This window comes from Ambystoma mexicanum, chromosome 7q (assembly GCF_040938575.1).
Source record: "Ambystoma mexicanum isolate Mex_15411 chromosome 7q, UKY_AmexF1_1, whole genome shotgun sequence".
NCBI lineage: Eukaryota > Metazoa > Chordata > Amphibia > Caudata > Ambystomatidae > Ambystoma > Ambystoma mexicanum.
In genome coordinates this window covers 1027230088-1027250768 of record NC_090941.1, presented here as the reverse complement: position 1 = coordinate 1027250768, position 20681 = coordinate 1027230088, and the positions used below count along the sequence as shown (strand labels likewise).

Below are 20681 nucleotides of genomic sequence, written 5' to 3'. Positions count from 1 at the left end.
TTGCAAGCACTGCTTGCAGAGTGAACTGCCCATCCTGCTCGCTCCTGCTTGCAGGAGCCCGCACAGACCACAAAACTGAAAAGGTAGAGATGGAAACCGCTCACACAGTCAACCCAAGAAGACGCATGCAGGTATTGTAGCACGGTTCCGTGTGTTAATATCCCTGCAACAATATCGGCATACAAAAATATCGGCATATTTTTGCGGCAATATTAAGCCATGGAACCTGCGGGCGACACCCCTGCAACCCCCATAATTATTTTAATGGAGCGGGGGACACCCCCGCAACCAATAACCCCATAAATTATCCCCACCAATAATATTGCCTATGGTCTTATCCCACGACCATTTATAGGGCGATATTATTGGTGGGGATAATATTACCCGATACCTTTAGCACTGGGTGTTGGGGGCTAAAAGTTGCCATATGGGAATCAGAAGTTCTGTTGTGAAGCACCCAATCAAGGGACACACGCGCACATGGCAGACACAACAATTACACGTCCTGGGAGAAATCCCTCTGGGGAATAAAAAAGGGCAGGGAGACAAGGGGAAATGACGGAGGTATGAGTAGGGAGACAGGTGCAGGATAGGACGTGGCAGTGCAGCAAGGAGGTGAAAGAGGGCAGAGGGAGTGGAGTGGAGGAGCAGGAGAGGAGGAGGGGAGAAATAGCAGCGCGCAGAAGGAAAATAGAGAAAGGCTAACGTTGTTGGATTGGGCTGGTGTCATTGCCATTTCTTAAAGGCAATGGGAATGTGTCCAGGGAAGCTGATCATTTGCGAATGTTAACTGTTATGAGGAGTACCTATGTTGTGAAAACTGGCTCACGAGGCTGCTTCTTTGCACATTACCTGCTCATTTGCACATGGGAAAAGGACTGTTTTTATGGGTTCTGAATGGGGCGTCTGGAACTTACCTATAGTATTTGTTACGAGGAGTACTTATGTTTGCTTATTGTGCACTCCATTTGCACATTTGCACAAAAAGAGGACCTCTTCGTGGGACATTTGCCCTTTATTCACAGTCTTGCACAAAAATGGAGAATTATACTCAAGTTTTACTGTTTTGGATATATTTTTATAGTTACTATTTTCACTGGAAAAGTGGAGTATTTTATATGAAATGTGCATATTTTCAGAGAAAGGAGGAACAATTCATAGGAAGTTGCTTATGTGTATTTTGCTTGTATGTGAATAAGAAATGATCATTAGTATATACATTTGTATGTGAGTCAAGTGCATATGGAGTTAGTTTAATAATGTGGTTTTGGTGTGCAATAAACGTATTCATGTTTTAATTCTCATAATAATTTTAGAGTATATGGATTAATTGATTCTATGGTTTTTGTGTAAGGTTGACTGGCTTCAGCCAAAATCCCAAGAAATAAATAAAATAATAGAGAAAGCAGAGAGGAGGAGACAAAAGGGAGTGGAGAGGAGGAAAGGAAGTTAAGTGACCACCAAGGACGTGAGAGAGATGAGTGTGTGCAACGAGGGGAGAAGGAAGGGCAAAGAAGGAGACTGAGGAGGGAGGAGATACAGAAGAACAGTGGCGGTGGAAGGGACAAGGGGTTTAATAGGGAATGCATTGGAGCTGGAAGAAAGGAGAACAAGGGAGAGAGAAGGGGAGAACAAGGAGAGGGACGCAATGCGGTGGAGTGAGGAGAAAAAAGTAAGGTGGATTACAAGAGACAGGGTCAAGCGAAGTGGCGTGAGAGGAGAGAGCAGAAGGAAAAGGAAAGGGCATGGAGAGGAGGACATAGGGAAGGTTCAGCAGCAAGTGACAGTTTTTTAAATCCTGATACTCCTTGGTTTTAACCGTGCAGGAAATATCTCTTTTGTTTATTTATTTGTGCATTTATAAGGCGCTCTAAACCTGGATGCATCTAGGCACTGGTTACATCATTTAAGAAGAGGGTGGAACATCACATAGTTTCAACACTCATCACGAGTTGGGCGGCAAATGCCAGGGGTATTACCGCCGGCAGTATTAGCCCTACCGCCAAACCTCCCGGCGCTTTTAGCGCCGGATCACGGGTTTGGCGGTAATGGAATTCCCCACTGAGCCCATTCGGGAATGCCCCATTCCCCATTGGGCTCAATGGAGAATTTTTGCGCTCTTACCACCGGCGGGAAATCCGCCGGCGGTAATAGCGCACATTTTCGGCGGATTTCCCCCCAGCTCAGAGCTGGGGAGAAATCTGCCGAAGCCCTGATTTGGCGGACCCTTAAATCCGGCGGTAATAGCGCGACTGCCGGATTTAAGGGTTACCGCCAAACTCGTGATGAGGCCCATAGACAGCTTTACGAGGCTCAGGTAAGAGTCAAGACCTGGGAGAAGAGCAGAGTCTTGAGGTGTTTCCTGAAAGCCCAATAAGATCGTTCTGCTCTTAGCGCCTGGAGTAACGAGTTCCAGTTTTTGGAGGCAATGACCGGGAAGCTTAATCCCACTGATCCCTTTAGCCTGAATCTAGGGGTGATGAGTCGATGAGTGTGGGTGCAGCGGGTAGGTATTGCCGATTGCACTTTTTTGAACTTTTGAGACAGGTACACGGGCGCAGTATACTAGAGGCATTTGTGAGTGATGGCTAGTGTTTTTAAAGATAATGCACTCACAAATTGGTAGTCAGTGTGCATTTCCTCTTGGGACTGGTATAGGCTTGCGCCTCGGAATATTTAGTGCAGCCCTGAGGGCATTGTTCTGAATGACCTGCAGTTTGTTAAAGTTACCAGCGGAAGTGCCTGCAAATAAGGCATTACAGTAATCCAGTCTGGAGCCAATGATCGAGCGGGCAATGTTGAGGCAGCTGTTGGTGGAGAAGAAGTGTCTGCAGGCATTGATTAGCTTAGTTGAGTATGCAGTAGACGATGCAATAGCGTTAACCTGCCTTGCCGACAGGGACATGGTGGCATATAGGTACACGCAAGAGTCTTGACATCACTGGATACTGCGATGGAGAGGCCATTGATGGTGAAAGATTTATAGGATTGTTCAAGTTTCTTGGGGAACACTGCAGGTGACAGGGGAACGGGTGGCCCAAGGCTGTGGCAGAGAAGACTCCCATAGATCTGTCGGGCAGAAAGGAGGAGATCCAGGCAATAGCTTTGTTGGAGAAATGGGCTGCAGATGGTAGATGCTGACACAGAATTTGGTGGTCCACAAGGTCGAAGGCCGCTGATAAGTCGAGCAAAAGGAGGAGGGCTGTGTTGCTGGAGTCTTTGAATTCATCCAGTTGATTTTTCAAATCCAACACTGCAGATTCAGTGTCATGGCCAGGATGGAAGCCTGATTGTCGCAGGCCAAGGAGTTTATTAGATTCAAGGTAAACCTTTATCTGTATGTATGTATGCAGCCCGGTCCAGGATTCTGAGGAGGAAAGGGACAGTAGTGATGGGGCGGTAGTTAGTAGGGATGGACGTTTTTCTTTTTTTTTTTCGTTTTAAAGGGAGAGCCCGAGCATCCTTCAGGTTGGTTGAAACTGTGCCGTTAGCGACCGAGGCGTTAAATCGGGTAGTGATAAAGGGTGCAAGGGCTTCAGCGCATTCCTTGATGATAGCTGCTGGAGAGGCATCCCCTTGGCATCGGGAAGGTTTAAGGCCTTTGACGATTTTTATGACCTTAATTTCAGAGACCGTTTTGAAGTAAAAAAAAAGAGTTAGGTTTTGGGGGGAAGCCAGTGGGCCAACAGTGGAAGGGTCTAGAATGTAGTTGCCCAGGAAAGTCTTTTTATTAGGATATTTTCCTGCAGAGTGGGGATTTTATCTAGCAAGGCATTCTGGATTTAGCGCACCAGGTCCTGTTTTTTGTGCAGTTGGTTGGCGGAGGTGTAGGAGGTTCTAACTATCGCATGATCGGTAAGAGCTTGCAGGAGCTTGATTTTGCATTGATAATTTGTGTATTGTAAATGGAGCTTTTCACCTGGAGAACCGTCTGTTTGTATTCCCTTGCTAGGGAGGTGAAGCAAGCTTTATAAGATTCCTAGGGTGTGTGACTCCATTGGGTTTCCACCTCGCACTTTTTCAAGCGGAAGGCTTTGAGGTTGTCAGAGAACCAGGGATTAATGTACGAGGTTGGTTTGGCTTTGTGCTGTATAAGCGGCGCTACAGTGTTGATAGCCAATGACAGGCTATGGTTGTCGATATCTACTAGGGAGGCAGGGACCTTGACAAGTGACTGAGAGCTAGATAATTCGTCCAGTAAGGGCAAGATGCGCGATGAGGTTTGGTTGCAAGTGCTCCTGGTATGTGTCGGAGGCAGGGGCAATGGAATGGTTGGGAGGGGGTTGGCCGCTGGAATAGTGAAGGGGATCATGGAAGGGAGATCGAATGTTCTTTGAGGACCTGTCGGTTCTGCAAGGTGGAAGGGATTATTTATCATTTGCTGCTAAAATGTAATGCTCTAGTTTCACATCGCAAATAGCACATTCATCATTTATTAAATTATTAGAAAATAATAAGAAATACCCTCAAGAAATATATACTCAAGAAATATCGAAAATTCTCGCCTGGTTAAATCTGGCAGCACATTTTTACTCAAAAATCAACTGCCTGGAGATGTGCAGCGCTGCGTTTTCTAAAAGAGCTGTTCACAGATGACTTTATGAATAGACACTGAAAAGGACAACAGGGTAGGGGTTGAAATTTTAGAATTAGATAATAATTATATCATATTTTAAAATTTGAGCCCTGATGAAGTGTGTTTCATGTACTCTGATGATATGTTCCATGATGCATAAGAATCAATTGCTGTTTTTTAGTCTGTCTGTTTTCTCTTATGCATATGTATTTAAATTGTTTTCTTTTAAGTATTTTGGTTTCTTGTATAAAGAGAAAAGTTCCTTGTTGAACTATAACACTAATAAAATAAAATAAATAGTGAAGGTGATAGTATTATAATCAGTCCAAGAGCAAGGCAGGTTGGAGGTGACTGAGATGTTATACTTCAGAGGTCAGCTAACCAATCCAAGAGGCAGCCTTTGGAGTTGCGCGGGGGCAGGGAATACGCTGTGTGAAATCGAGTGCCCTGCGGGAGCTGGCTAGAGATAAAGCATTAGTGTCGGCCACATCATTACATCCCAGGTCAATGTGACCAAGGAGGATAGTCTTGGATGATGGTTTAACGTTGGAAGAGAGGAGATGGAGGATATCTTCTTCTGGGCTTGGCGCGTGATAGATTAAATGTAGTGTTATAGTGGAGGTGTGTGAAAGCATTAACTTGATCGTTAGTAGTTCTCCAGATGCTGATTTCTCTGATAGGGATAGAATCTCTAGCAGTATTGGTCACCCCCTCACCTCTAGAGTTAGCACAGTCTTTACGGAAGATAGTATATTTTGGGGGTATGGCTAGGGATAGTGCAGGGTCAGATGCAGCGTGCAGCCATGTTTCAGCGATGGCGAATAAGTAAAGGTTGTTAGAGCTGATCAAGTCCGAGATGTCGAGGGGATGAGCTAGGATCGATCTAACATTAACTAGGGCAGCTTTTGGGGAAGTACCAGTGTGGATCTGAGGGGATTTGCTATATTTAGTGTCAGCTTGGATAGAGGCATCAGTAATTCCACCATTTTGCTCAGTAGTTGAGATTCTACGTGCAGGGTTAGGAGGAGTGTTGGATTGCGGCAACACATCACTGCTAGATGACAACGCCATTAAGGAGTCCAAGGTTGTGTTGCTGTTAGAAGCTGGGCTTTTAGAGGATCTCGCCGTGCTGAGCTGATTGGAAATTGTACAAGTTTTGGAAGTTAGGCTAGGTGTCAGTTCGCCAGTGCTGGCGATAGGGCAGGAACTGTATGTAGGTGTGGGCATGCTAACTACGGCTTGCTTGAGGGATGAGCGAGCCTCCAAGCTCAGATGATGGGTATCCAGGCTGGTAGCACTGATATATTTGGAGGCATTGGCTGCCTTGAACGGTGTCATTGAGGGCATAGAGTTACTGCCTCTGTTTGCAGAAAGGCCTTGTGTAGTGACATGTGAGGATGTGTTGCATATACGCGTGCACAAGTGCTCAATTCTGAGTTGATGGATTGCCACGCAGTCAAATGGGGTCCAGGGATGAGATGTAAGCGCAGTGAGGCGTGCACGTCTTGCACTGCCTAGATAAGGCATCCAAGTACTCTGTATATCGCGTTTGCGCAAAGGCTCAATGGGAGGTCCTATGGGTGTAACAGGGGCGATGTCAGTTGTAGGTGGGCTAAGTGGGTAAACACAGGGCTGTAGAAAGGGGGAGGGAGGGATTGTTGTGTGACACGGCAGGTTTCTATGCAGTGACAGTGTTCTACATTCGCCTGAGGGGGTTGTGATAGCGTACCTTAGCAATATGGCTTTCTGGCCTTCCGTGGCCTGACAGGGCCAAACAGGGGTCATTGGCCTTAGTGCAGGGCCTTTGTGAGGGGCCAACTTTGCCTGCCGGTTCCTCTGTTCATAGCTGTTATGGGAAAGAATAGGCCAATCTTGGAAAGGCCAATGGGCAGGCCTCCCCTGTTATGGGCTGTCATCCTGGCAGCGGCCATGTTTGGAAGATGCGGTTTACCCTTAATCTGCTCGTGGACTCATGGTACCAGCCAAACCCTGGCAGATCCAGCTGTAGGGAGTGTCTACTGCCAACAGTAGGGGAAGCAAAAAGCCCTGGTTTGCACAATCGCCTGATGTCTAACCTCTGTCTGGACAATTAAGGGTTCCAGGGGGGGAGGTACCTGGTAGGACAGTCTAGGTGCCCCCACATCAAATCCCGCAAACATATTTCTCTCTGGGTCTTCATAAACAGCTTATAAAGACCCAGAGAGAACCAAGGAAGCAGTGTATGACACTGTAAATCGTAACATCTGTGAGCAAATGTCGCACCAAGGATGAGGACCGAACCTAGGCGAGAGATGGAAGAATTGCGGTCCATAGTCTTACAGAAGGCCTGTCTCTGTTCTAGTACCCTCATGACCCATCACATGGGTTCCCAGTCCAAGCCTTATCCTCATTAGGTGATTTGTTCCAAAATAAAGACAAAAGATAAACAAATGGTTGGGTTTGATCTGTCTCTTGATCTCTCGATAGTGAGGGAATATACAGAGAGCATAAAAGGTGCTAGAAGGACACATCATTCCTGTCTTTCCAGTACAGTCTATAATCTAGTTCGAATTTTGAATGTCAGGATCGGACAAGACCGGTAGGAAGAGGGGGCATCCAAGGAGGTCTGTTAAAGAGCGGTCATGGTGACCCTTAGTGTTGGGATTGTCAGTGAATTTTATACACAGAAAAGGGACACAATGGGTCTAGTCCAATTCCGGCCACTGCAATTTGCATACACAGCACACACAAGAAAATCAAAACATCCTGGGAGATTGTTTTGCTGGTATTAACCCTCTACACAGAAAAAGATTTTCGGAGTGGGGCTAAGAAGCAACTATATAAAGGCCGGTATAATGCATGAGCTCTCATGCCAACAGGATTGAAACTGCCCGTGAGACATATGGATGGATAGGCAAGTAGTTGAAAAGGAAAGATAAAGGTGGGGACCAAATAGGTCATACAAAAAGGTAGACTAGATCTGTCCAGTGGTCCTTATCTGATGTCACTGTCTTTCATTCTATGTAACAAACACACATCAAAAAGTAACACATATCTCTTTCATAGACAACCCAAAGGCATCAAAGCGTGCCAACATATCTACGAAGACTCAACCTTCTAACTGTGCATGTTCTCCTCTTCTTTCAGGGTGCAGGATGCTCCACAGTCTTTACCTGCTGGTCCTATTGGCTGTTTCCAGCGTCACTCAATCCAGCGGCACAGGTAAGAGTGGTCGGAAGGATGGAATCCAAGCACAGGCCAATCAGGTGGCAACAGAAGGGGCTCCTTAGGTGTGATTTGGTTGTCGCTTCCCCTTGGTCCTTCCCCAGAGGACCTCCTTCTGAGTCCAGTGGGAGTCTGCAATTCAACCATCTTGAAATGCCTTCCGGACACTCACTGTTTGTAGGATCTGTGATATCTACGTGTTATGCACATGGGAAGAGGAACTTCAGGTTTCTCGTTAGCACGGTAGCCATCACAAGTATCTCTGTACCTGTGGGAGGAAGCCCAATTGGCTCCTTGATCTGATAATATGGACTCGAAAGGACTACAAATATAGATTAAAAGACTCAATCATCTCCCTGACGTTGAGTGTATCGCTGAATGGTTAGATTGTGAAAATTAGACCACCCGCTAGGAATTTCCACCGGATTACATCTGGTGGTGGCAGTGTAATTCCCCATTCATATTGAGTCCATTGGACACAATGTGGTTTTTTGGCAGAATTACTGCAGCGGGAATTCCAACGATTTCGGCGTTGAGTTGGAGGATTTACCTCCAGTATCTTCCTGGAGGCAAATCTTCAACTTCAGGCCAGAAATCGTAATTTGGACTAGTGGTAAAGTTGGCGGTAATGGAGTTACCGCCAACTATACCACTTACTGCCAAACTCATAATGAGGCTGACATTTTTCTCTGCGCAGAAGTACGTTTGCAAGGTACTGTGGCAGATATTGAAGTCTTGGACTGGTTGATGATTTTTTTGTATAATCACATATGACATTTCATTTTAGCCTATGTGTTTGGAAAAAGTGTTGTAAGAATTTTAAAGAATTGCAGTGGCTGGGAAGAGGACATTTCTTTCCAAACTCTCTTCTGCGACGGTAGCTCACAAAATGGCTTACCTCATTAGTCAGTTGCGCACATGGAAAATAAGGTGTGCACAACAGCCAACCGGTTCCGCACATAGAGAAAAATAATTAGAGGGAACATTGCGGCCGCTACCATGGTTTGCCTGGAATGCATTGTTTCAAGTAAAAACCTAGGTGCCACCTAGACTTCTTGCGTTCCTTCGCCACATCCGACCACCATATCTGGACCAACCCATGCCACATAATGCCAACCCCAGCCCCCCACCTAAACAACGCGTACATCCTTCTGTTGCTTCCTACCTAGGCATGTGCTGTATAAACCCACACATAGAAATACAGAGTCAGCCTGCCTGCATCAACATGCTCTGGAAGGACTTTCCTTGACTTAACCTCAGGGGCGTCCTTAAAGAAACCTTCCCTGCTTTGGACATCTCACATCCATCCGACATCACATTCTAACACACTTTTCACCTGTTTCGATTTCCAAAATGATTGTCACTTTCGTTTGAATTCGCTGCGCCCGGATGTAGTTTTATTTGCCACGTAACAAGATGAGCAAGGACAGACGGTGCACACCCCAGTCCCTTTGGCCCCTCTTCAACTCTCAGAGCAAACAAGGTAGTCAATATAACGTGTTGCTGCAGGGGAACTATAAATACAAGTGCAGGGGAACACTTTAAATACACGTGCAGGGGAACTTTAAATACAAGTGCAGGGGAACTTTAAATACAAGTGCTGGGGAACTTTAAATACAAGTGCTGGGGAACTTTAATTACAAGTGCAGGGGAACTTTAAATACAAGTGCATGTGTCTTGCCATAGAAGCTATCTGACCATGCCCGGCCCTTCCAGGATAACCGGATGACTACAAAGTCACTATGGGCCACCTTACCGTGAAGGTCTTTACGACTCTCTCATTTCCCTAAAAACAGTACTAAATTAGTCTGAAACCAATTTGCAATTTTATTTCATAAGAATCATTGCTTAATGGTCTTTTCCACTGTTTAAGTTTGATTATTTGGCCAAACAACATAAGATTCAGGCACCAAAAGTAGTGGCAGCACTGAACCCCCACACCCCTACCCACCTCCAGAGACCCAAGTGACCGCACATGCCAGCATGGTCTAACAGTCCTGGCAAGGAATTAGGGGGCATAGACAGTGCAGGGCCCCTTGTGGTGTTTATCACTAAACAACAGCTATTGCATTATCAACATCCCATCCGTGGGATGAAGCTTCCAATCCATATCTTTTAATCAATCTTCCATTTCTTATATTTTCATCAATCTCAAAACAACAACATTCACAAACAACCACCCAAGATACTGGAGCTGGAGATGGCTCAGATAAGGGTCCAGATGGCCAGTCAGGACCCAGAGTAAGGCTACTTCCAGAGGTGGGTTCTTTAGCTCATCTTAGCCTTAATCTACACATGAAGCATGAAAGAGGCGTAACACCCCAACCTCCACTCACCACCATAGACAGGGTGTTGAATGAGGAGCAAGGCCAACCATCATTGCGCTAAGGCCCATCCTGGGTCCTTGGCACTGCTCAGCTGTGTACAGCCCTGCCCCTGACAACGGCGAGGTGCATACTTGCTTGTTTGAAACACAACATTTGCTCAACTTTTTCATGAGCTGCCATAGCGATGCCAGTTAGTCAAAACAACAAGCACCATGCACGTGTCCTACAAGGACTACAAACATGTGACTGTATCACACTGGCTCTTCTGAAGTGTGTGTATAAGCCTTGGAATAGTACAATCCTGTGGGCAAGGTCTCAAGTTTGTAGACTGAGGCCAGCCTTTGCTTATAAGGTCACATCATATTACATTCTGGTAATTATAGGTCTGTAATTTTATTTTATTTTTTTATTTATCGTGCATTAGCCAAAATTTGACTTTTAACACATTAAAATGAAAATAACTATACATCTGGCCCTGCCCTCTTACTTGCCATCCCGGAAGGGTACAAGATGGCTCCACTCACAGAGGTGGGGGGTGGCTGTCATTGCCAAGGAGAATCTACAACTCAGAAGGATTCAAGCGGACTTGGGTCAGAGCTCTGACTACCTCCTGCTCAAACTCCAGCTCTCAGCCAACTGTACCATTGCTTTCCATGTTGTCTACCGCCCGCCTGGACCGAGCACTGACTTCCAGGAAGCCCTAATACACTCGCTCTCAGACAATCTAAAAAGCTCATCTAAAGTTATCCTCCTAGGTGACTTTAACCTCGGTCTCAATGACTCTAAGGCCTCCCACGCCACTGCCCTCAATAAAGCTCTCTCCAACCTTGGGTTCTCCCAATCTATCTCCAGGCCCACCCACTCTGAAGGGCGGACGCTAGACTGGGTTGCCCACCACAACTGCACCCTTGAGGTCAAAGACATCTCCCCTATCCCTTGGTCTGACCACCATTGCATTCATTTTGACATCACCACATCGAAAGGGCCGCCTAGGCCAGCGATTTCGTTCCCTGCCGCACTCACCAGAAGCTCTCTGCAGCTCACAAAGGAGAACCTTACTAAACATCTCCTGGTACCTGCATTATCTCCGCCCTTCTCTAATGATCCAACAGTACTCGCTAAAGACTTCAAGAGGATCATCACCACGGCCGTGGACACTGTTGCCCCACTTACCCTCAAAAAAGCTAAAAAAGTCAATCATACCAATGCCTGGTTCACCCAGGAGCTCTTACAGCTACGTTCCAAAAAAAGAGCTGCACTCTCTGCCTGGAAGAATAACCCCAAAGACACCACCAAAGCAGCCTTCAAGGCCCTATCCACTGAATACAAAATCGCCATAATCAAGGCTAAGGCGTCCTCCTTCAACGCTAGGATTTCAGAAGCCAAATCAGGGACCAAAGAAATCTTCACCATCTTTAGAGAGCTGGAGACCCCTGCCCCCCCTCCCACTCTACTAAAAGATGAAGCCTGGTGCAACAAAATTCAATACGCCATGCTGGATAAATTGGACACTCTTCACGCCAAGATCCTTGCACACCAAAAGGCACTCAACAACCTTTTAGCCAAACACATTGGCTCCCCTGTCCCATTAGCGGACACCAGCCAAGCCCCTCTGTTTGAGTTTAAGGACAAGACTGAAACCAAAGTCGCTGCCCTCCTTAGATCCATCAAGCCCTCCAATTGTAAAGGGGACGTCTACCCAGCTCAGGTGATCAAGGACTGTGCCCCCGCCCTTTTCCCCCTCATCACTGCCTTCATTAATGCCTCATTCAAGTCTGGCCATGTTCCAGCTGAGCTTAACGAAGCATGGGTTCGTCCGCTCCTCAAAAAACCTTCCCTAGACCCTTCGGTCCCAGGGAATTATAGGCCCATTACCACTGTCCCATTTTTACTAAAAATCTTGGACAAAGCAGCTTACCTGCAAGTACAAAAATTCCTTGAAGAAAACCATCTTCTCGGTCTTCGGCAGTCAGGCTTCAGGCCAAGACATGGCACCGAAATGGCACTTCTTGACCTCAAGAACCAGATGGACGACCTCAGAGATGCAGGCAAACCTGCTCTACTCCTCCTTCTGGACCTATCAGCTGCCTTCGATCTGGTGGATCACAAGACCCTCTGCCACCATCTTGCCACTGCAGCCAACTTCTCCCCGACTGCCTGCAACTGGATAACCTCCTTCCTGCAGGACAGAGCAATGAAGTTCTTCTCCGACCCTTCCTGCGCTGACCCGAGCATCATCCAATGTGGCGTCCCGCAGGGATCATGCATCGCCCCAACCCTCTACAACCTCTTCACGAGGCCGCTGTTCAAGATCCTTGACGCCCTGGGCATCTCATACACGAACTATGCTGATGACACTCAGGTGCTTATCCTCCTTCTGGGGATTAACTGTCCGACCTGAACACGCTCAATTCCATCTACTCTAGGATCCAATCTTGGATAGCAGAAAACTGGTTATGCCTCAACAGCGAGAAAACCGAGCTTCTGCTGATTGGCTCCCCGTCCACCTTGGGCAAGCTGGACAAGAAATACAACCCCTTCACCATAGATAACATTCCAATCCCTGTCTCCCAAACGGTCAAGACCTTGGGTGTCTACTTGGACCCGAACTTGAACATGAACAGGCAGGTCAATGCCATTGCATCCTCCTCAGCCTACTACTCCAAACTTCTCAACGCAATCAGACCTTACCTCTCCCAACAGAATTGCCTAACTATCGCCAGGGCAATCATTGGCTCAAGATTGGACTATTGCAACACCCTTCTAATAGGGACGTCAGGAAAAAACCTTGCTAAACTTCAACTAGTCCAAAACAATGCCCTAAGGGCCGCCACTGGACTATCACGCAGGGACCACATCTCTGACCTCAGGCGTCATGTCCACTGGCTACCGGTCAAGGAAAGAATCTTGTTCAAAACCCTTGCCCTCACGCACAAATGTCTTCACGATCAGGCCCCTAAATATCTCGTCCAGAGATTTATTTTCTAAACCCTGTGCCTCCAGGCCCTCCAGAGTGGCCTACTCCAACTTGATAACTATGCCAAAAACCCGCAGAGTGCGTGCTGGTGGCACTAGTTTCCTCACCATGGCAGCCACCCTCTGGAACTCCCTTCCACCACACATCAGACTACTTGACTCTCACACTGCCTTCGCAAGGCCATCAAGACTAGTCTCTTCAAATAATGTGCCTGTTTTTTGTCCGCTACCCTGGACCTATGTACCTGTACCACTGTATGTATATTCTAAGAACTCTTCTGAGGCGGCTTTTTTGTAACCCTTGATCAAGCCTTCTTACGCACCGCTTTCAGCGCCTCTATGCCTTCGGGCTGCAGTGCGCTTTACAAATGTAAAAAATAAATTTATTTACACAGTCCATTTATAATTCTTCAGTAAAAACCTAACAAAAAACGATTAATATAGATGAGAAATATAAGAGAGGGGACGAGAGGAAAGAAAGAAAAAGAGAGGAAAAAAAGAAGAAAATAATCAACAAATCTCAGGGTTCCTTACACAAGGAGAAAAAGAGTGGGGAGGGAAAAGGATAGAACAAAGAAAAAAGGGAAAAAGAAAAGAAAAACAGAATCAGGGGTCCAAAGACCTCTAGGTCTTATAGGCCTGTATTAATATTGCCAGGATTCTCATAACATGAGCTGAGAGCTCGGTGTCAGCATATCTAAACAAGAGTATGAATGAATTAGTTGGGTGGGAAAAGTGTGCAGTGGTGTGTCTGTCTGCATTGTAGCTGTGGAGTGTTCACACACAGCAGTTATTTTGCATGCAGATTACTGTTGTGCGCGCAGATAAGAAAACCTTCACCTAGTTATGTATGTATTTATGTATAGTATTTACATAGCATAATACATGGCATAATGCATAATACTACAAGGGGGCAGGGCGAATGTAGAGAGTCCAGGGAGAACCGGGTGAGGGGAGGCTATTAAAGAGGGTTCATCCCCTGGTGTCAGGTTCCCACATATCTACATCTTCAGACTTGTTGTGGAGCCTGCATGCATATATATTTGAAATATGGCAGAGTCTTTTCCTCTGATAGTCCATAGGCGTAGTTGGGTGACAGTACAATCTTGTATCTAAAATGCAAAGAAAATAGTCTCTCACATTTTTAAATATATATTTCTCTTAGTTTATGGGCACCGCCATTTTAGGCCCACATGAATATGTTGCAGGCTCACCACACCAGAGAAATGCTGGCTGCATGGCTGCCCCCTCTTCTCCCACAGTGTTTCGGGGGAGAGTGGAGCAAAGCAAGGGCTCTGCTTGCTGGGGCCTCTCCCCACTGTCCATCACCAGCGGCCATCCCTGTCCTCCTCCTGTCCTTTCGGCTCTGTAACAAACATAGTGCGAAGTAATGAGAGGCGGTGGGGCAGTGGAATGGAAGACTGGCCCGCCACCTCTCATTTTTGTGCTAATAGCGCAGACACGCTGATTGACAAGAAAGAAGTCCTCTCCTGTCGGTAAGCAGAGAGGAGGGGAGGGCCATCTGGTCCTCCCCATGGCGGCAGGGGCGGGTGTTGAGGCTGAGAGCAGGTAAGTGTTTGTATGTATGTGCACATGTTGGTGTGTTTCTTCTTATGTATGCGTGGACGCAAGGGGTTGTTTGAATTTTGTGTGGATGCACCAGTGAAAGTGTTGTATGTGAGTGTGTGCATGCGTGCCAGCCCCCACCCCTACACTTAGCAGTCCCCCTGAGCTGTTAAATTTAGGGGTGGGGCTGCTGGTGGCATGACATTATTTTGTGATTTACCCTTGATACACAGTAAAGATACTGGCCAGTCAATCCACGTAAAAACACTTACCATGTTTGTAATAAAACGTATCATGTTTGCTTTACCCTTTAACCCTGATGCACAGTAAAAAGTTGTTTACTGTGCATCAAGGGTAAAGCAAACATGATAAGTATTAGATATAAGTATTACGTGGCTAGACAAGCTTACATTGAATGTAGGCCAGTTTAGCCACCTTAACACTGATCAGGTTGGCTTTACGTTATTACATGGCTAGACCGGCCTACACTTAATGTAGGCCGGTCTATCCACGAAATAACACTTATCATGTTTCATATCCTTTCACATTAATAAAGTATATGCTGATTGGCATTAGTAGTGCCAGTCACATGGGACCCATGGCAACAACTGGCATTTAAAGAAGAGAGCGCATGATTGTGGAAAAACCATTGCCTTGCTTGTAAAGCTATCACAGAGCCAATAAAGTTGTAATTGTTTCCAATCCACTTACGGTAACCACACGGAGTGCGGTATGTTTTGGGAGTTCATTGCAGGCACCGCCAGTGCCTGGAAAACACACTTTTGCTCCCGTCACCCAATGCGTGCAGTCAAGCGTATTTTTCCATTCCAAGATGGCAGGCTAGGCTTTCAAAGCCTTGGTCCGTGTGACAGGAATGCAATGCATACCATCAGTAGAAACTCATGAACCAGATAAAACCACTATGCCCAACCAATCCGTTACCACCACCAAAGAGATCCTACAACTGCAGGTCCTTAATTTGAGATCGGCTAAACGGAGGGGTCTGGAGGATATAAAAGGGTCTCTCAGTGAGGTTACAAGATGAGCTTGGAGAAGAGGAGGTTGGAGGCAAGAGGGGGGAAAACGATCATCTTAAAGAGCAGGTTGAGGCAGAGGAGGAGGTTGGAGCTGAGTGGGAGGTCAGAAAACACTGGCAGGAGGAAATTAGAGGTGGAGTAACTGGAGGAGGAAGGAGGTGGAACTGACTATATGGAGGAGATTGGAGTGAGACCTCAAGAGAAGATACAGGTGACAGACCAGCTCAGAAGCAGTCGGGCCAGGGAGGTTCAACGCTCAGATTTTTAAAGGCTATTGATTTAATAGATTATTTTTAGTATTATGAAGTTTTATAACAGCTGAGATTCATATTTGCTGCATTTTTAACTAAACGGGTGTCTAGTATTTCTTTTATTTGTGTTTTTTATTTTAATATAGTTTTTTAAAACTTTCTTTATTTGGTGTTTAATTTTCCAACAGGCAGAGTAAACATTACAGACACTACTATTTCTTAAATTATGTTTTTTATGAAGTGGAATTGTATAAGTGTAAACGTCCATAACTTTTTGAACTGTTTTATACTTTTTTTGTTTTTGATGCCGATTTATGTGAGAATGTTGTGGGGTGAAAAGTTTTCATATAAAGCCAAATCACCATGAAAATTGAATTGAAAAAAACACACTGATTCCTATCTTACCCGGAAGCAATTACAAGGAAGGAATGGATGTGGTTGTGTGACACCAGCAAACAAGACACAAGCAAGCAGAGAACCAGAGACATTGGGCAGAGACTGTGAGAGGTGGTGTACTACTCCAAATCTTTGTGAACTTTAAAAGGAGCCCCGGAAATGGAGGCACATAGATACGTTAGTTGCTTGTTTTACCAGGAGAGGAGAAAGGTATACCAGGAGAGGAGAAAGGTATACCAGGAGAGGAGAAAGGTGTACCAGGCGAGGGGAAAGTTCCGTTAAAACAAAACCTGTTACAACTCTCAGTTGTGTCTGGTCTCTTAGGGGCGGCCCCTCAGCTAGATAAAATGGCATGCACAGTGCACCAAACCAGCAAAACTGCGGCATTAAGTGCTTCCAAAAAGCTATCCTTGATAGCAAGAGCTGGAGAAAATGTTTACCTGACACTTTTATTTTTATAGTACATGGGATTCCTGTAATCCATCAAAAAAGACACTTGCTATATCAAAGATGTCTTTATGGTGTATGATAGTTGATTCAGGTTATACAAGCCAAGTATGTACAGAAATAGAGTGCCAAGAGGCAGGGTGAGGTGGAACTGCTGTATTTTATGTACATCTTCCAATATCCCGGTGCAGAACGTTTGCACTGTATGAAGCATGGATCAAAGAAAGGTACACAGCTTTCTTGGATTATCTCAAAGTTACCTGTACTCTTCAGTGTGTCCTGCTGTGAAAAGGATCAGGGCAGATGTTCGGACAAATTCTCTTTCATTAAATGCAAGCATATTAACTTGCCGTCACCTGAACCTCAATCAGTCTCAGGAACGTCAGACCTTACACACTATCTCAGCCTGAATAAGGTCAAGGCATTTCTTGCTCAGAATGTTTTCCTAGCCACGGTGATGAGGAGCAAAGTAAAATTGGAGCCATCGGGAAGATAATCTTTTGGTTCATTGGAGCAGGGCCTAATCTATTTTCCCAGTTGACAAACACATAATTAAAATGGTTGACTTTTAAGTTCAAAAGTAGAAAGCACTGGTAAGAAAACACCTTTCTATATCATCCTGTTCTCTTGACTCTGCCAAGTCTAGGTGTTGGCAAACTGCCGTGGACCAACCCTCCTTATCTGCTCTTCTTGACAGCTTCATACGACAAGAGACAAGAGCGGTGTCTACTCTTCTTGACAGCTTCACACCACAAATGGGATATACCCTTATATATCACACCCATGCCCTTCCTGGCAAAACTGTCTCCTGACCAGTGTTAGCGAGAATGCTCAAAAATGTGCTGATTCCCTTCACCTTAGAGACCCCCAGAAATGTTGCTGGGTTTATGTGTTTTACTCTTGTGTTTTCTTTGGTTATGGGGTTTTAGACAACTCCATAGGCATCATCTTTTCATTTTTGTCACACAGCACCCTCAGTGCAGTGGTACAGGGAAACCTTTTCAGGATTTCCCAAGGTTTAAATACTTTCTCTGGCATAAACTACTGTTTCCCACAGTAAGTAAAGTGAAATTGACTTTACTAGTCTTTTTTAAATTCCTAGACCCAGCACACCCTATCTTACAATAGAGTGCTGGAGGGGTTACGTAGTATCCCCTGTGTCTAGATACTCATGTAGAAGTCGAATGCTACCCTTTCCTATCAAAATGGCTGGTGGTAGTGGTTTTACAAGGAACTACCATGATGTTTCCCGACCGCAAACACCGGTAGGCTTAAATCGTGGGAGCCATGTTTTTCAAGATGGCGTCTGAGCCCCTCTCTGTAAAAACAGTTCCCGGTCTTCTTTTTTCACTGTTTCTTTGTGTAAATGTCCTTCTAGAGTTTTGCTCTATGTGCCAAACCAGGTTTGGTTCCTTTGTTCATTTGCCTTTGTCGGGCTTCAGGACTGAAGACTGCCTCTGGCGCCCGAGTGTCTGGGGTGGCCAGGAAGTGAGGGAGGCGCCCGAAACTCCCTGTGTTGTCTGCTAGGAGACCCAAATGCACTCGGGCGTGATTGTCTGGCTGACTGTCCGGCAAGGACAGCCACCCTGAAGGGTGAGTGGCAGCTAGGCTGGAATGAATGGGAGGAAACTGGATAAAAGGCGAGTCTCTTGGCTTGGAAGGCAGAGTGGACCACTGAAACGAAAGAACCAAGGAAGAGCTAGAAGAGGACGGCTGCTGCAACTCCTGGACCGTTGGTTTGCCCGGTGAAGCCCTGCTTTAGGTCCGAATCGATAACTTCATCTCGACAGAAAAGCCCTGCAAGGACGAATTCTCCCTTTGAGTTGGTGGCACCAATCAACTTGACACTAAGCCACCTGGATACCATTCTCAGAGCTGGTTGTATTTTCCTCAGAATGCTGCAGGAAACTGAATAACCAGGGAGAGGGACACCAGCTTGTGTGCTTGACTACAGCTACCAGACTTGAAGATTTGCCAGTTGACAGCTTTTTGACCAGTCCCAGTGCAGTGCAGGAGTCCCCCGACGTCCTCCCTCTTGTCCCCATGACTGAGGCCCAGGAACGGCGAGATCTGCAGGAACTGCCAGGAACAGAAGTCATCAGCTGCATCTCTTTTTAAATTTGTAAATGTACTGTAAAATCAGACATAGTACTTACCTCTCACGGTGAAAGTGCTTGAAGCTTTCCCAATTCACAGGCCTAATCAGCTTGTGACCCAACATATGAGTCTTCTTGCTACAAACTATTCCTAAGAATGTTGGCAGAGACTTTTCCGTTTATCTACCAGACTGCTTTATCCTATCCAAGACTTTAGCCCATTGACTTTGGCCAAGCCTATTGAATTGAATTGACTCTTCTGGTGAACTCGAAATATCAGCACTGCCTAAGAAATATCTGTATTCTTTCCATGTTCTGATAACCTATACCTTGTTGCTCCGCCTTCAAAGTATTCTGAATGCTTCAGAAACTTAAGTGTACAGTACTGAAGTCTGTTTGTGTGTGATTATATTGCCTCCTTCTTATGAATGTTTTATAACTGACAGTTAAATAAATTAATAAGTATTTAACAAAGAAACCTTGAGTGTAAAAGTTTATTTGAACAGCTGTGATTGTAGACCTCTGTGTAACATCATTACAGCTCACATTCCCTCTTGAGATAAGCCTGGCTGCTCAGCTCCGCTACCAAAAACTCAGTACTACAGACTTATACCAAAGGTCGGTTTTGCTTACACCTGTAGTCCTGTAGTCCTAGTTGTCTGTAGTGGTCCCAAAGGGTACTGCATACAAACGTTGCTTAACAATCAGTCAAAGAAGGAAGGGGTTACCATAATTCAGCTGAGCCCCCTGAGCCTCACTGGGGTTGTAAATGTGCCTTTATTCACAAGGGCTTGCTGCATAAGCCCTGGAAACATAATTTAATATCTCTGAACTCTGTCAAAGTTAGGGAGAGCACCCACCAGACATAACATCAAAGAGATTTTTCGTGAAAGCCGGGGGACCTTGCCCTTAGTGGTGTGGATCCTCTGTTAGACATTAGGTAAGAGACAGCAGCCTCTAGTTGAGCCCTCCTAGGACCTGTGGGTGATGCTTGACTGGTCTCTCTTTATTAAATATCTGCCTTTAAATTCCAGATAACCCCAAGATGCGCCCGAGAATCACTTCTCTAACGAACCGCACCATCTCTGTCAACACAGGTAACTTATTCCAGAGTCACTTCAATGTTGTCTGGCAAATGTAGTTACAGCCACAGGCCTGTGTTATACTAAAGTCATGCATATGTGTGTTGTGTTTATTAACGTGGAATCCTCTTGATTGCATGTGATTTCATCGAATCCCAAAATAACTAATGCAATTACAACAAATACAAAACAACTAATACCAAAATAACAAATTCCTTTTTTGTGTTTTTGGGGGGGGTGGGGAGGGTTCCCCCAAAACCCCTCCTTTTTTTTCTTATACTTTTCGCCCACCCCAAAACTACTATTCCTTCTCCAGCCCCATTTTCTGTTTTTTCCCCAACTGCGTTCTTTTCGTTGTTTTGCATTAGTTGTAATTGCATTCGGTATTTTGGGATTCCATATAATCATTGCATACCTGCAAAGATGGCAGCTCTGTACAATGTAATGTATCTTGGCTTACATCCGCATGGAAAGACACTACTTTCTACTACAGGGAACGGGCTGTGGTAACTTCCACATATTGGAAAGATACCCGGCTGCCAAATTCGCCTGATGATAGGAAAGATCCCAGTTTGACATCACAATAGCCGAGACTTATATGTGTATCCAATGTCCGCATACAGCGCAGAAGACACATACTTTTTTTTGTTAAGAGCAATAAATGCTCTTTAGATAATTTAAGCATAAGAAAAGACAAGCAATAGTATTCAGAGAACGCTCAAG

The 20681-nt window shown here is 45.5% G+C and overlaps 1 protein-coding gene across 3 annotated transcripts in view; it reads left to right on the top strand.

Annotated features, from left to right (window-relative positions):
- IL18BP (interleukin 18 binding protein) overlaps window positions 1-20681 on the top strand; it is a 158953-nt gene that overhangs the window by 9859 nt on the left and 128413 nt on the right. For all 3 annotated transcript variants that reach the window (XM_069640309.1, XM_069640308.1, XM_069640310.1), the window contains exons 2-3: window positions 7703-7777; window positions 19911-19973. In XM_069640309.1, coding sequence (XP_069496410.1) covers window positions 7711-7777; window positions 19911-19973 — 130 coding nt within the window. In that variant the 5' untranslated portion in view covers window positions 7703-7710. The remainder of the gene's footprint in view (window positions 1-7702; window positions 7778-19910; window positions 19974-20681) is intronic.